This window comes from Rana temporaria, chromosome 6, assembly GCF_905171775.1.
Source record: "Rana temporaria chromosome 6, aRanTem1.1, whole genome shotgun sequence".
Lineage (NCBI taxonomy): Eukaryota > Metazoa > Chordata > Amphibia > Anura > Ranidae > Rana > Rana temporaria.
Window position 1 is genome coordinate 222,115,074 of NC_053494.1, and position 12,821 is coordinate 222,127,894.

At 48.5% G+C, this 12,821-nt stretch overlaps 1 protein-coding gene across 2 annotated transcripts in view; it reads left to right on the plus strand.

Moving 5' to 3' along the window:
• The first annotated feature begins 258 nt into the window (after positions 1-258).
• The window catches only part of MUC13 (mucin 13, cell surface associated), a 38,291-nt gene continuing 25,728 nt past the window's right edge, over positions 259-12,821 (plus strand). The window contains exons 1-3 of one of the 2 annotated variants that reach the window (XM_040358331.1): positions 259-373; positions 3,106-3,228; positions 3,262-3,489. In XM_040358331.1, the coding sequence (XP_040214265.1) occupies positions 274-373; positions 3,106-3,228; positions 3,262-3,489 (451 nt within the window). In that variant the 5' untranslated portion in view covers positions 259-273. Of the gene's footprint in view, positions 374-3,105; positions 3,490-12,821 lie in introns of both variants that reach the window. The other variant, XM_040358330.1, reaches the window with a different exon arrangement.

Here is a 12,821-nt window from a genome sequence, read left to right on the forward strand (position 1 = left end):
AGACGGCCTTGAATATAAGTAACAAAATATAAAAACAGATAATTTTATTGGTTGCCGTGGGATTTTACACTCGTATCCCACAATCCTAAAACCCAACAGCTGACAATCCAGCGGGCCTGAGTGTCCCAGCAATCTGCTTCACCCCCGCCGCCGCACCTTTCCCACGCCGAGAGACAATCTACTTCCTCCATTACACAGACATTAATTATCAACCGGAGTCCAATTATCACCTGACGTCAATGAGCGGACTCCGGACCCGAGAGCGGCTTAAAGATGAAAATCCCAGGAAGTGGAATCATTTCTCAGAGAGGAGCCATGAGGGGGATTCTGTCCATCTGTGTGACCTGCGCACTTCTACTGGCTTATGTAGGAGGTAAGACGGGCCCCCCAAATCTATTACTGGGGGGGGGGGGGGCGGATAGGGCTATTACCGGGGGGGGGGGGGGCAATGCTGGTCGTTATTAATATCACTGGCAGGGACAACGCCTTGATATGAAGAATTGTTCCTGCCAATGGCAACAGTAAGAGGGAATTCGTTGTTATGTTACCAGGGCCGCCATCAGGGGGGTACAGGCAGTACACCTGTAAGGGGCCCGGAGGTCCCCAGGGGCCCGGATGGCAACCCCCTTTTTTTAATATTTTTTTGTAATATATTTTTATTTTATGTTTTATTAAAGGGCCATTTTTTTTTCTTTTTTAGAGGTCCGGAGGTCCCCAGGGCCCCGGATGGCAACCCCCCCCCCCCCCTTTTTTTTTTTTTATAAAAAAAAATATTTTTTTTAATATATTTTTATTTTATTTTTTATTAAAGGGACAATTTTTTCTTTAGGGGTCCGGAGGTCCCCAGAGCCCCGGATGACAAACCTCTTTTTTTTATAAAAAAAAAGATCTTTTTTTTATATATTTTTTTATTTCTTTTCTTTTTTTATTTATATATATATATATATATATATATATATAAAATTATTAAAGGGCCCCGGATGGCAACCCCCCCCCCCCTTTTTTTTATAATTTAAGAAAAAAATATATATTATTTATATATATATATATATATATATATATATATATATATATATATATTTTAAAGGGCTCAGAGGTCCCCAGGGCCCCATGTGGCAAACCCCCCTTTTTTTTTTTATAAATGTTTATTTTTTTATTTTTGTTTTATATATTTTTATTTTTTTAAAGGGCCCAGAGGTCCCCAGGGCCCTGGATGAAAACTCCCCCTTTTTTTTTTATAAATGTTTTTTTTTTTTTTTTTTATATATATTTTCTTTTTTTTTAAAGAGCCCAGAGGTCCCAGATGGCAACCCCCCTTTTTTTGTAATTTATTTTTATAAAAAAATAATAATAATTTGTGTATATATATATATAAGGCCCAGAGGTCCCCAGGGCCCCAGATGGCAACCCCCCTTTTAAAAAAAAAATATATATATTTTTTATATATATTTTTTATTTTTTTATTTTTATTAAAGGGCCCAGAGGTCCCCAAGGCCCAACCAGCACCACCCCCCCCCCCCCGGTTCTCTGCTCCAGGGGGTCCATGCCTGAAGCTGTGTAGGGGGCCCCATAATTTCTGATGGCGGTCCTGTATGTTACTTTGTTGGATGTCTAAGATGAGCTTTTCCCAACCACGGTTCCCCCGGGGGGGGGGGGGGGGAGGGGTTACAAGGGGTCCGCTGACCAATGAGTCAAATAGACTACCACTGACCAACAAGTACTTTTTCAGGTACCTTTAAGGGGGGCATTCTTCCCACTGATCGCCAATAAAGGAGTCACTTTTCTAGTTCCCATCAATATAAACTCGCAGTTCAATCTCATTGTTCGGATTAAAAAAATTAAATACATTTTATTATTATTACTGAAAATAATGTTGCTGTGGGAGGGGCCCCGGGTGTTGGAGACGCCAAGTCCGGCCCATTCCTTATCTCTGGTGATCTGTAGAGAGATATATATATCACACGGTACTTCTAATATAATGATTATTAGATGATTATTGATCTCTCATGGGAAGCGTTCCAATGTGTTACAAAGGTAGAGAGAGGCTGATTGGGAACACGAGGGGGAGGAGCCACACTCGCGGTGAATTGGCCTTTAATATCTTGGATCTCCTATAGATATCAATGATTGGGATATTGAGCTCCATGGAGGTCTTCTGTAGGGAGAATCTGATACTTAGGGAAATATTTACAAACAGAAGGAAAAAAACAACAACAGAAAATAAACAAATCAACAAAAACAAACAATAAAACAGAAAAACATTTTTTTTGTTTGTATTTGATTTGTTTTTTGGGTCTCAGGAAAGTTCCAGCGAGGAAAATGTTAGATTTTGTCTGGATCAGTGGTCTCTGAACTGTGGCCCGCTGTAAGGGGGGGATGTGGCCCTTTGCTTGCATTAATCCGGCCCTTGGGGCACTATACCTCCCACTGACACCAATGATGGGACACTATTCCTCCCACTGACACCAATGATGGGACACTATTCCCCCCACTGACACCAATGATGGGACACTCTTCCTCCCACTGACACCAATGATGGGACACTATTCCTCCCACTGACACCAATGATGGGACACTATTCCTCCCACTGACACCAATGATGGGACACTATTCCTCCCACTGACACCAATGATGGGACACTATTCCCCCCACTGATACCAATGACGGGACACTATTCCCCCCACTGATACCAATGACGGGACACTATTCCTCCCACTGACACCAATGATGGGACACTATTCCCCCCACTGACACCAATGATGGGACACTATTCCCCCCACTGACACCAATGATGGGACACTATTCCTCCCACTGATACCAATGGTGGGACACAATTCCTCCCACTGACACCAATGATGGGACTCTATTCCTCTGAGATGTTTATTGGGTTTGATGCTATAAGAAGTAATTTGTAATTGTGAAGCTCTATATTTAACTACAAACCCCAGAACTTCCCACCACTTAGACCTTTGGGATGCTGGGATATGTAGTTCCTCTCTGCTGGAGAGCGACAGGCCGAGCAGGTCTGGTCTGTAGGGCGGTGTGACTGACTACATAGATAAGAGGAAATAAACATCATTTAATATTTCTTGTCTTTTGTTCCAGCCACCACCACTGTGCCGCAATCCACCATTAGTGGTAATGTTACTACAGACAACTCCAATTCTTCTGCACCTGGTGCTACAGAAACCACGGGGACGGCTACGTCTGACGCAAATACCACCTCCACTGTATCCGCCCCATCAACTATTACCACCTCCGCTGTATCTGCCCCATCAACTATTACCACCTCCGCTGTATCCGCCCCAACAAGCGATACAAACAACAATGTGACCACACTGCCAGGTGTCAGTGGAAACACAACAGGAGAGGACACCATCAGCTTCAGCACTCAGGATACAAGCAGCTCGAATGATACAGGAACCACAAGCAACCCAAATGTTACCGCACCGAGCCAAGACATCACACAGGTGGCAGTGACAACAGCCAGTGAGTATAAAATACTAGAGTTGTGTTTATTTCTCTTTACCAAGTAGAACTTATTGAGGTGGCCCAGGACTCACTCAGTCCCAGGGGTGAGCTAGGACTCATTGAGCTCCAGAGGTGGCCCTGGACTCACTAAACTCCAGAGGTGGCCCTGGACTCACTAAACTCCAGAGGTGGCCCAGGACTCACTAAACTCCAGAAGTGGCCCAGGACTCATTGAGCTTCAGAGGTGACCCAGGGCTCACTAAACCCCAGAAGTGAGCCAGGACTCACAGAGCCCCATAGGTGGCCCAGGACTCACTAAACTCCAGAGGTAGTCAAGGACTTGCTGAGCTCCAGAGGTGGCCCAGGACTCACTAAACTCCAGAGGTAATCAAGGACTTTCTGAGCTCCAGAGGTGGCCCAAGACTCACTAAACTCCAGAGGTAGTCAAGGACTTGCTGAGCTCCATAGGTGACTAGGACTCGTTGAGCTCCAGAGGTGGCCCAGGACTCACTGAGCTCCAGAGGTGGCCCTGGACTCACTGAGCTAAAGGGGTGACCCATGACTAAGTGAGCTCCAAAACTCACAAGGGACTCAGCTCCAGGGGTGACTTATAACACACTGAGCTCCAAAAGGTAGCCCATGGTTCACAGAGCTTCAGAACTGGCCAGAGACTCGCTAAACTCCAGAGTTGATTTAGGATTCACTCAGCTCCAGAGGTGACCTTGTACTCCATGAGGTCCAGAGGTGACCTGGTACTCCATGAGGTCCAGAGGTGACCTGGTACTCCATGAGGTCCAGAGGTGACCTGGTACTCCATGAGGTCCAGAGGTGACCTGGTACTCCATGAGGTCCAGAGGTGACCTGGTACTCCATGAGGTCCAGAGGTGACCTGGTACTCCATGAGGTCCAGAGGTGACCTGGTACTCATTGAGGTCCAGAGGTGACCCAGGACTCATTGAGCTCCAGAGGTGGCCCAGGACTTACTAAGCTCCAGAGGTGACCCAGGACTCATTGAGCTCCAGAGGTGACCCAGGACTCATTGAGCTCCAGAGGTGGCCCAGGAGTTACTGAGCTCCAGAGGTGACCCAGGACCTATTGAGCTCCAGAGGTGACCCAGGACTTATTGAGCTCCAGAGGTGGCCCAGGACTCACTAAACTCCAGAGGTGGCCCTGGACTCACTAAACTCCAGAGGTGGCCCAGGACTCACTAAACTCCAGAGGTGACCCAGGACTTATTGAGCTCCAGAGGTGACCCAGGACTTATTGAGCTCCAGAGGTGGCCCAGGACTTGCTGAGTTCCAGAGGTGACCCAGGACTTATTGAGCTCCAGAGGTGACTCAGGACTTATTGAGCTCCAGAGGTGGCCCAGGACTCACTGAGCTTCAGAGGTGGCCCAGGACTCACTAAACTCCAGAGGTGGCCCAGGACTCACTGAGCTTCAGAGGTGGCACAGACTCACTGAGCTTCAGAGGTGGCCCAGGACTTACTGAGCTTCAGAGGTGGCCCAGGACTCACTGAGCTTCAGAGGTGGCCCAGGACTCACTGAGCTTCAGAGGTGGCCCAGGACTCACTGAGCTTCAGAGGTGGCCCAGGACTCACTGAGCTACAGAGGTGGCCCAGGACTCACTAAACTCCAGAGGTGACCCAGGACTTATTGAGCTCCAGAGGTGACTCAGGACTTATTGAGCTCCAGAGGTGGCCCAGGACTCACTGAGCTTTAGAGGTGGCCCAGACTCACTGAGCTTTAGAGGTGGCCCAGACTCACTGAGCTTTAGAGGTGGCCCATACTCACTGAGCTTTAGAGGTGGCCCAGGACTCACTGAGCTTTAGAGGTGGCCCAGGACTTACTGAGCTTCAGAGGTGGCACAGGACTCACTGAGCTTCAGAGGTGGCACAGGACTCACTGAGCTTCAGAAATGTTGCATCGGAGGGCGCAGAAAGAACAGATAGAGCAGCAATTGTGTTGGCCAAACGTACCGTTCTAATGCCGAGTACACACGACTGGTTTTCCCATTAGGAAAACTACTATGACAGCTTTTGACCCGGGAAAACCGTCTGTGTGTATTCTCCATCACAGTTTTTCCGACAGGAAAACCGGCGGGAAAAATGAGAACATGTTTTCTTTTTTTCCCGCCGGTTTTCCTGGCGTTTTTTAAAACTGCAGTTTACCTGTGGGGAAAACCTGAGGTGGAACATACACACGGCCGGGGTTTCCCGACCAATGCTCTCATGACGGTTTTCCTGCCGGGAAACCCGCCCATGTGTAGGAGGGAAAAAAGCTACCGAGCGGGTTTTTGGATTTTCCCTCGGTTTTCCCGGCTGACTTTTTACCGTGTGTACGAGGCATAATGCTGCCACTATCGACTCCGGAGCGTGAGATTCAATGACAGGTCCACTTTAAGAGCCGGGTTTTCTCTTCTGTATAACGTTTGTTGATGGCGGAGTTTTGGAAAACCAATCAGAGGTGACATTTTGTAGTTTTGCTTTTCCTGGTGTTTTATCAAAATTAATTTGTATCAATTAATCTGAAACGATTACCTATTGGTGACGCAGAATGAGAAATGATGTGTGAAAGTGTCACAAAAAAACAAAACAAATTGTAACAAATGATCTACAATGTTGCAGTGATTATAGTTTATATTTATGAGTCCGGCGCCACCTACTGCTGGCCACAAGAATGCGCTTATTCTGGTGCGTCCAAAATATATGAAATCTTTTCAGTTACATGAAAATGTGGCAAAGAGAGATTTTCTTATTTCTGATGGACGCTCCGCATTCCGCAGGCACTCGCATTGCGATTCGTTATTTTTATTTGGCATATTAGTATAAATGTAACAACCTGCGTTATTATAACGGTGCACCGCTGATAGTTTATTGGGCCCTTTGTATCTTTTATCCTGTTATGGACCACCCCATGCAGATATACTGCGGCAGGGCGGCCCCCCTGTGCAAAATCACGTACCTGTAAAGGACTTCGTGGACTCGGTCTGGGGACTTGTAAACAAGGCAGACCGCTGTTCTGTGAGAGGGGGAGATGCAGGGCCGATCCTAGGGTCAGAGGCGCCTGGATGCAGAAATATTTCTGGTGCCCACACATGGGCGTGGTCATCTTACTAACCCCTCCCCTTTACACATGTTTCTATGGCTACGACTCCAACACAGAGATGCTCCCCTAAGAAGTCTTCATTAGTGTCCCCCATCAGAGTCCCCCCAGAAGGTGTCCCCCATCAGAGCCCCCCCCAGCAGGTGTCCCCCATCAGAGCCCCCCCCAGCAGGTGTCCCCCATCAGAGCCCCCCACAGCAGGTGTCCCCCATCAGAGCCCCCCACAGCAGGTGTCCCCCATCAGAGCCCCCCACAGCAGGTGTCCCCTATCAGAGCCCCCCCCATCAGGTGTCCCCCATCAGAGCCCCCCCCCAGCAGGTGTCCCCATCAGAGCCCCCCACAGCAGGTGTCCCCTATCAGAGCCCCCCCCATCAGGTGTCCCCCATCAGAGCCCCCCCCAGCAGGTGTCCCCATCAGAGCCACCCCACATCAGGTGTCCCCATCAGAGCCCCCCACATCAGGTGTCCCCATAGATCAGTACTTGTCCAATAAATCCTTGTAGCTTGGGCGCTCTGGGAGCAGAAGCACATTACAGGGGGCGGGGCATAGGGGGCGGGGCATATGTGTCATCTTTGGTTGCTTGGAGGTTTGCACTCGGAGAGCATTTCTGGGAGTGTACGGGATGATCGGCAGCAGCTCTGAAAACAGACAAGAAGGAGGGAGGGGAGCACTTTGGAGCTTCGGCGCCCCCACCTCTGCGGCGCCTGGGTGCGGAGCACCCTGTGCACCCTGCCTAGGATCGGCCCTGGGGAGATGGAGATCCTGTGTTTCTGCTAAGCAGGAACACGGATCTCTACCTTCCCCCAGTTAAAGCACCTCCCCCACAGTTCAGGGGCGGATCCAGAGTCTTGTCTCGAGAGGGGCACTGACAAAAAATACGTTTTTTTCTGGGGCAATTTATCGGGGGAATGAATGATGTTGGCGCTTTAATCATCCCGGCGGATGATTGAAGCGCATTATTTCTATTATTACATTGTAATATAATATGAAATGGTTCAACTCCCCATAATGCAGAATCATTGGGACCCCCGAGTGTGTCACTTGCCACTGCCGCAGACTGTCACTTGCCACGTCACCTGCCATATGTTGCGGATTGTCACTTGCAACGTCACCTGCCACAATTTGCGTATTGTCACTTGCCACGTCTACTGCCACACCCACGCTGCCTGCACAGCGAGGGAGGAAATTACTGCAGGGATACAGGGTGGTGAGAGATGATCTCAACTCTCTGCTCCCCCCCGGCTATGCCGATTGGCCAGCTGAGCGATGGGGGTGGCAATTGCCCCGTTCCCCTGACCTCCGTCTGGATCAACCCCTGCCACATTTATAAATCACTCCCTAGGAGCACATTTAACCCTTTGATCGCCCCTGATGTTAACCCCCTTCCCTGCCAGGGTCATTAGTACAGGGCATATTGTTTTTCCAAGCACTAATCACTGTATTAGAGTAACTGGTCCCCAAAAAGTGTCACTTTGTGTCCGATTTGTCCGCTGCAATGTTGCAGTCCCGCTAAAAATTGCCACCATTACTAGTAAAAAAAATAATAAAAATATCCCATAGCTTGTAGACGTGATAACTTTTGCACAAACCAATCAATATACCAATCAATATACCAATCAATATACCAATCAATATACACTTATTGGGATTTTTTTACCAAAAATATGTAGCAGAATACGTATTGTTTCAATAAATAGAAGTCTATTCCAGGCCCATAAGCTCATTGCACAAAAAACAAACACTGAAGCAGAATGGAAAATACAAGGAAGGGAAACGTTAATTAAGGAAAAGTATACCTTCTTACATAGAGGTTGTTTAGGGAAATTTGAAAAAATATGGAGAAGGTGGTTTGATATTTTGGAGGTATGACGAGAGAGGATAAATGTGCGAGCAGTGAAGGGAGAGGGGGGGAGATCATGGGGGCCAGGAGTGAGGGGGTTGGGATTTGAGTTTCTTCTTCATTTATTTAGGATGTCATAGATATATCGATGATGTTATATATATATATATATATATATATAGATGGTGTCAGAGATATATGGATGGTGTCAAAAGATATGTGGATGATGTCATGTATATATTGATGATGTCAGAGATTTTTATATATAAGTTTTTTTTTTTAATTACTAAAAATTAATTATATATATATATAATTAATTTTTAGTAATTAAAAAAATTATCTATAATTTTTAGTAAAAAAAATAATCTATATCTATACATAATTTCTCAATGCGGGCTTGGGTTGTATATGTTGTATTTGGTGCTTCTGTTGTTTGTATATAAAAGAAATAAAAATATGATTTGAAAAAAAAAAAAAAAAAAAATACATATTGGCCCAAATTTATGAAGAAATTCTATTTTTTCCATTTTTTTTTTATTGGATGTGTCTTATAGTAGAAAGTAAAAAATAATGAGCTAGATTCACGTAGCTCGGCGTATATTTTGGCCGGCGTAGCGCATCTCATATGCGCTACGCCGACGTAAAATATGGCGCCCAGACCAGTATTCACGAAGATCTGGCGCCGTACGTTGCGCCGGCGTAGTGTAAATAGGCCGGCGTAAGCCCGCCTAATTCAAAATAGGCAGGTAGGGGGCGTGCTCCATGTAAATTAGCCGTGACCCCATGTAAATGAATGGCCGTTCGTACGGCGCATGCACGCGCATGCTCAGAGTCACGTCGCATATACTCCCTAAGATACGTCGGCTCAATGCTTTCGACGTGAACGTAACCTACGCCCAGCCCCATTCACGTACCACTTACGTAAACGACGTAAAATTTGACGGCTGTTCCGACGTCCATACCTTAACATTGGCTGCGCCTCATATAGCAGGGGTAACGTTACACCGGACTTAAGCCTTACGCAAACAGCGTACTGGGCGCAAGTACGTTTGTGAATCGCCGTATCTAGGTCATTTACATATTCTACGCGTAAATCTACGGAAGCGCCCCTAGCGGCCAGCGTAAATATGGACCCTAGATACGACGGCGTACTAACACTTACGTCGGTCGGAGGAAGCAGGAATTCAGGCGTATCTAGCTCCGTGAATAGCATGCATAGATACGACGGCACATCTTCTAACTTACGCGTCGTATCAATAGATACGCCGACGTAAACGCTACCTGAATCTAGCTCATAGTTTTTTTATTCAAAATTATTGATCTTTTTTTGTTTATAGCGCAAAAAAATAAAAACCGCAGAGGTGATCAAATACCACCAAAAGAAATCTCTATTTGTGAGGGAAAAAAAGGACGCCAATTTTATTTGGGTACAGCGTCGCACGACCGCGCAATTGTCAGTTAAAATAAAGCAGTGCCGTATTGCAAAAAATGGGCTGGTCATGAAGGGGGGGGGGGTTAAATCTTCCAGAGCTGAAGTGGTTAAAGACGGTGGACCTGATAAACTTGTAATTGTGCAAAGAGAGAAACAGGGAAATTATTGGGTCAAAATTGTTGCAAAAAATAAGTAGAAAATATAAAGTTATTTATTATGTTGCAGTGATTGGCGTTTATAAGGACTTTGGCGCCACCTGCTGTTAGGAACACCAATGAGCTTTTTCTGTGCGTCCACAGAATCAGGGGGGTTATCCTCAAAAGAGATACTCCGACTTAACTGCTGTTCAGTCTGTGTGTAACTTTGGAAACGATCCTCAAAAGGCTTTTTCCAAAGTTAGGCAGAAGATCAGGCATGTGTAATTGAATTACACTGCCGAATCTTAGGATGCAGTACCGCATCCGCCGCTGGGGGCATTTCGAGTCGAAATGCCATTTCTAGTATGCAAATTAGCACTTAAGGCGATCCACAAAGCTTTCTAGCTTCCTTTTTGCGCCGTAAGTGTTATTTTGCAAGTGTAAAATTAGGGCTCGTTCTACAAAGTGTAAAGTTAGTCACACCTTGTAAAAGCCCATTCCAGCGACGGCATTTGGTATGCTTTCCCGAGGGAGAACTCCACGTCAATTTGTAAAAACAAAACCGGCATGGGTTCCCCCCCAGGAGCATACCAGGCCCTTAGGTCTGGTATGGGTTGTAAGGGGACCCCCCCCATGCCGAAAAATCGACGTAGGGGTCCCCCTACAATCCATACCAGACCCGTATCCAAAGCACGCTACCCGGCCGGCCAGGAATGGGAGTGGGGACGAGCGAGCGCCCCCCCCCCCCTCCTGAGCCGTGCCAGGCCGCATGCCCTCAACATGGGGGGGTTGGGTGCTCTGGGGCAGGGGGGCGCACTGCGGGCCCCCCCACCCCAGAGCACCCTGTCCCCATGTTGATGAGGACAGGACCTCTTCCCGACAACCCTTGCCATTGGTTGTCGGGGTCTGCGGGCGGAGGCTTATCGGAATCTGGGAGTCCCCTTTAATAAGGGGGCCCCCAGATACCGGCCCCCCACCCTAAGTGAATGGATATGGGGTACATCGTACCCCTATCCATTCACCTGGAGGCAAAAAGTAAAAGTTAATAAACACACAACACAAGGCTTTTTAAAATATTTTATTATTCTGCTCCGGACGCCCCCCCTGTCTTCGTTATTAGCTCTTTTACCAGGGGGGGCTTCTTCTTCCGCTCTCCGGGGGTCTTCCACTCTCCGGGGGGGCTTCTCCGGACTCCGGGGGGGCTTCTCCGGACTCCGGGGGGCTTCTTCCATCTTCTCCCCTCTTCCGCTCTTGACTCGGCGAACCCCGGTTCTTCTGCAGCTCTCCGGTGCCTTCTTCTTCAGCGCTGGCTGCCTGCTATGTTTGTGTGTTAGCTCGATTTCAAACAGGCAGCCAGCGCGGTCTTCTGTGGCGTCAGGGTCTTCTGTTCTTCTCTCTTCCGATGTTGCCTCGTCGCCTGTTGTCGCTGTAATGATGGAAGCGCGCCTTGCATCCCATTTATATAGGCATCACCGTCCCATCATGCTCCGGTAGGTACCCACGTGGTGGGTGCCTACCCACGTGCACCCACCACGTGGGTACCTACCGGAGCATGATGGGACGGTGATGCCTATATAAATGTGATGCAAGGCGCGCTTCCATCATTACAGCGACAACAGGCGACGAGGCAACATCGGAAGAACAGAAGACCAGAAGACCCTGACGCCACAGAAGACCGCGCTGGCTGCCTGTTTGAAATCGAGCTAACACACAAACATACCAGGCAGCCAGCGCTGAAGAAGATGGCACCGGACAGCTGGATAAGAACCGGGGTTCGCCGAGTCAAGAGCGGAAGAGGGGAGAAGATGGAAGAAGCCCCCCGGAGTCCGGAGAAGCCCCCCCCGGAGAGCGGAAGAAGAAACCCCCCCCCCGGAGAGTGGAAGAAGACCCCCGGAGAGCGGAAGAAGAAGCCCCCCCTGGTAATAGAGCTAATAACGAAGACAGGGGGGGCGTCCGGAGCAGAATAATAAAATATTTTAAAAAGCCTTGTGTTGTGTGTTTATTAACTTTTACTTTTTGCCTCCAGGTGAATGGATAGGGGTACGATGTACCCCATATCCATTCACTTAGGGTGGGGGGCCGGTATCTGGGGGCCCCCTTATTAAAGGGGACTCCCAGATTCCGATAAGCCTCCGCCCGCAGACCCCGACAACCAATGGCAAGGGTTGTCGGGAAGAGGTCCTGTCCTCATCAACATGGGGACAGGGTGCTCTGGGGTGGGGGGGCCCGCAGTGCGCCCCCCTGCCCCAGAGCACCCAACCCCCCCATGTTGAGGGCACGCGGCCTGGCACGGCTCAGGAGGGGGGGGGGGGCGCTCGCTCGTCCCCACTCCCATTCCTGACCGGCCGGGTAGCGTGCTTTGGATACGGGTCTGGTATGGATTGTAGGGGGACCCCCTACGTAAATTTTTCGGCGTGGGGGGGTCTCCTTACAACCCATGCCAGACCTAAGGGCCTGGTATGCTCCTGGGGGGGGAACCCATGCCGGTTTTTTCTTTGAAAATTGGCATGGAGTTCTCCCTCAGGAATGCATGCCGCTGTCATTTTTTTTTCCCCGACGCAACTTTAAGCCGTCGCGATCCTCAAAACTCGGCGTAACGTAACTTCGCGCATGCGCAGTACGGCCGGCGCGGGAGCGCGCCTCATTTAAATGGGACTCGCCCCATTTGAATAGGAACGCCTTGCGCCGGCGGAATTTTAGTTACACAGCCTGAAATTTCTAGATAAGTGCTTTGTGGATCAGGCACTTAGGTAGAAACTTTAAGGCAGTGTAACTTAAATTGGATTTTTTAAGTTACGTCAGGTTTTTGTGGATCTGGCCCATCCTCCCGATTTTATG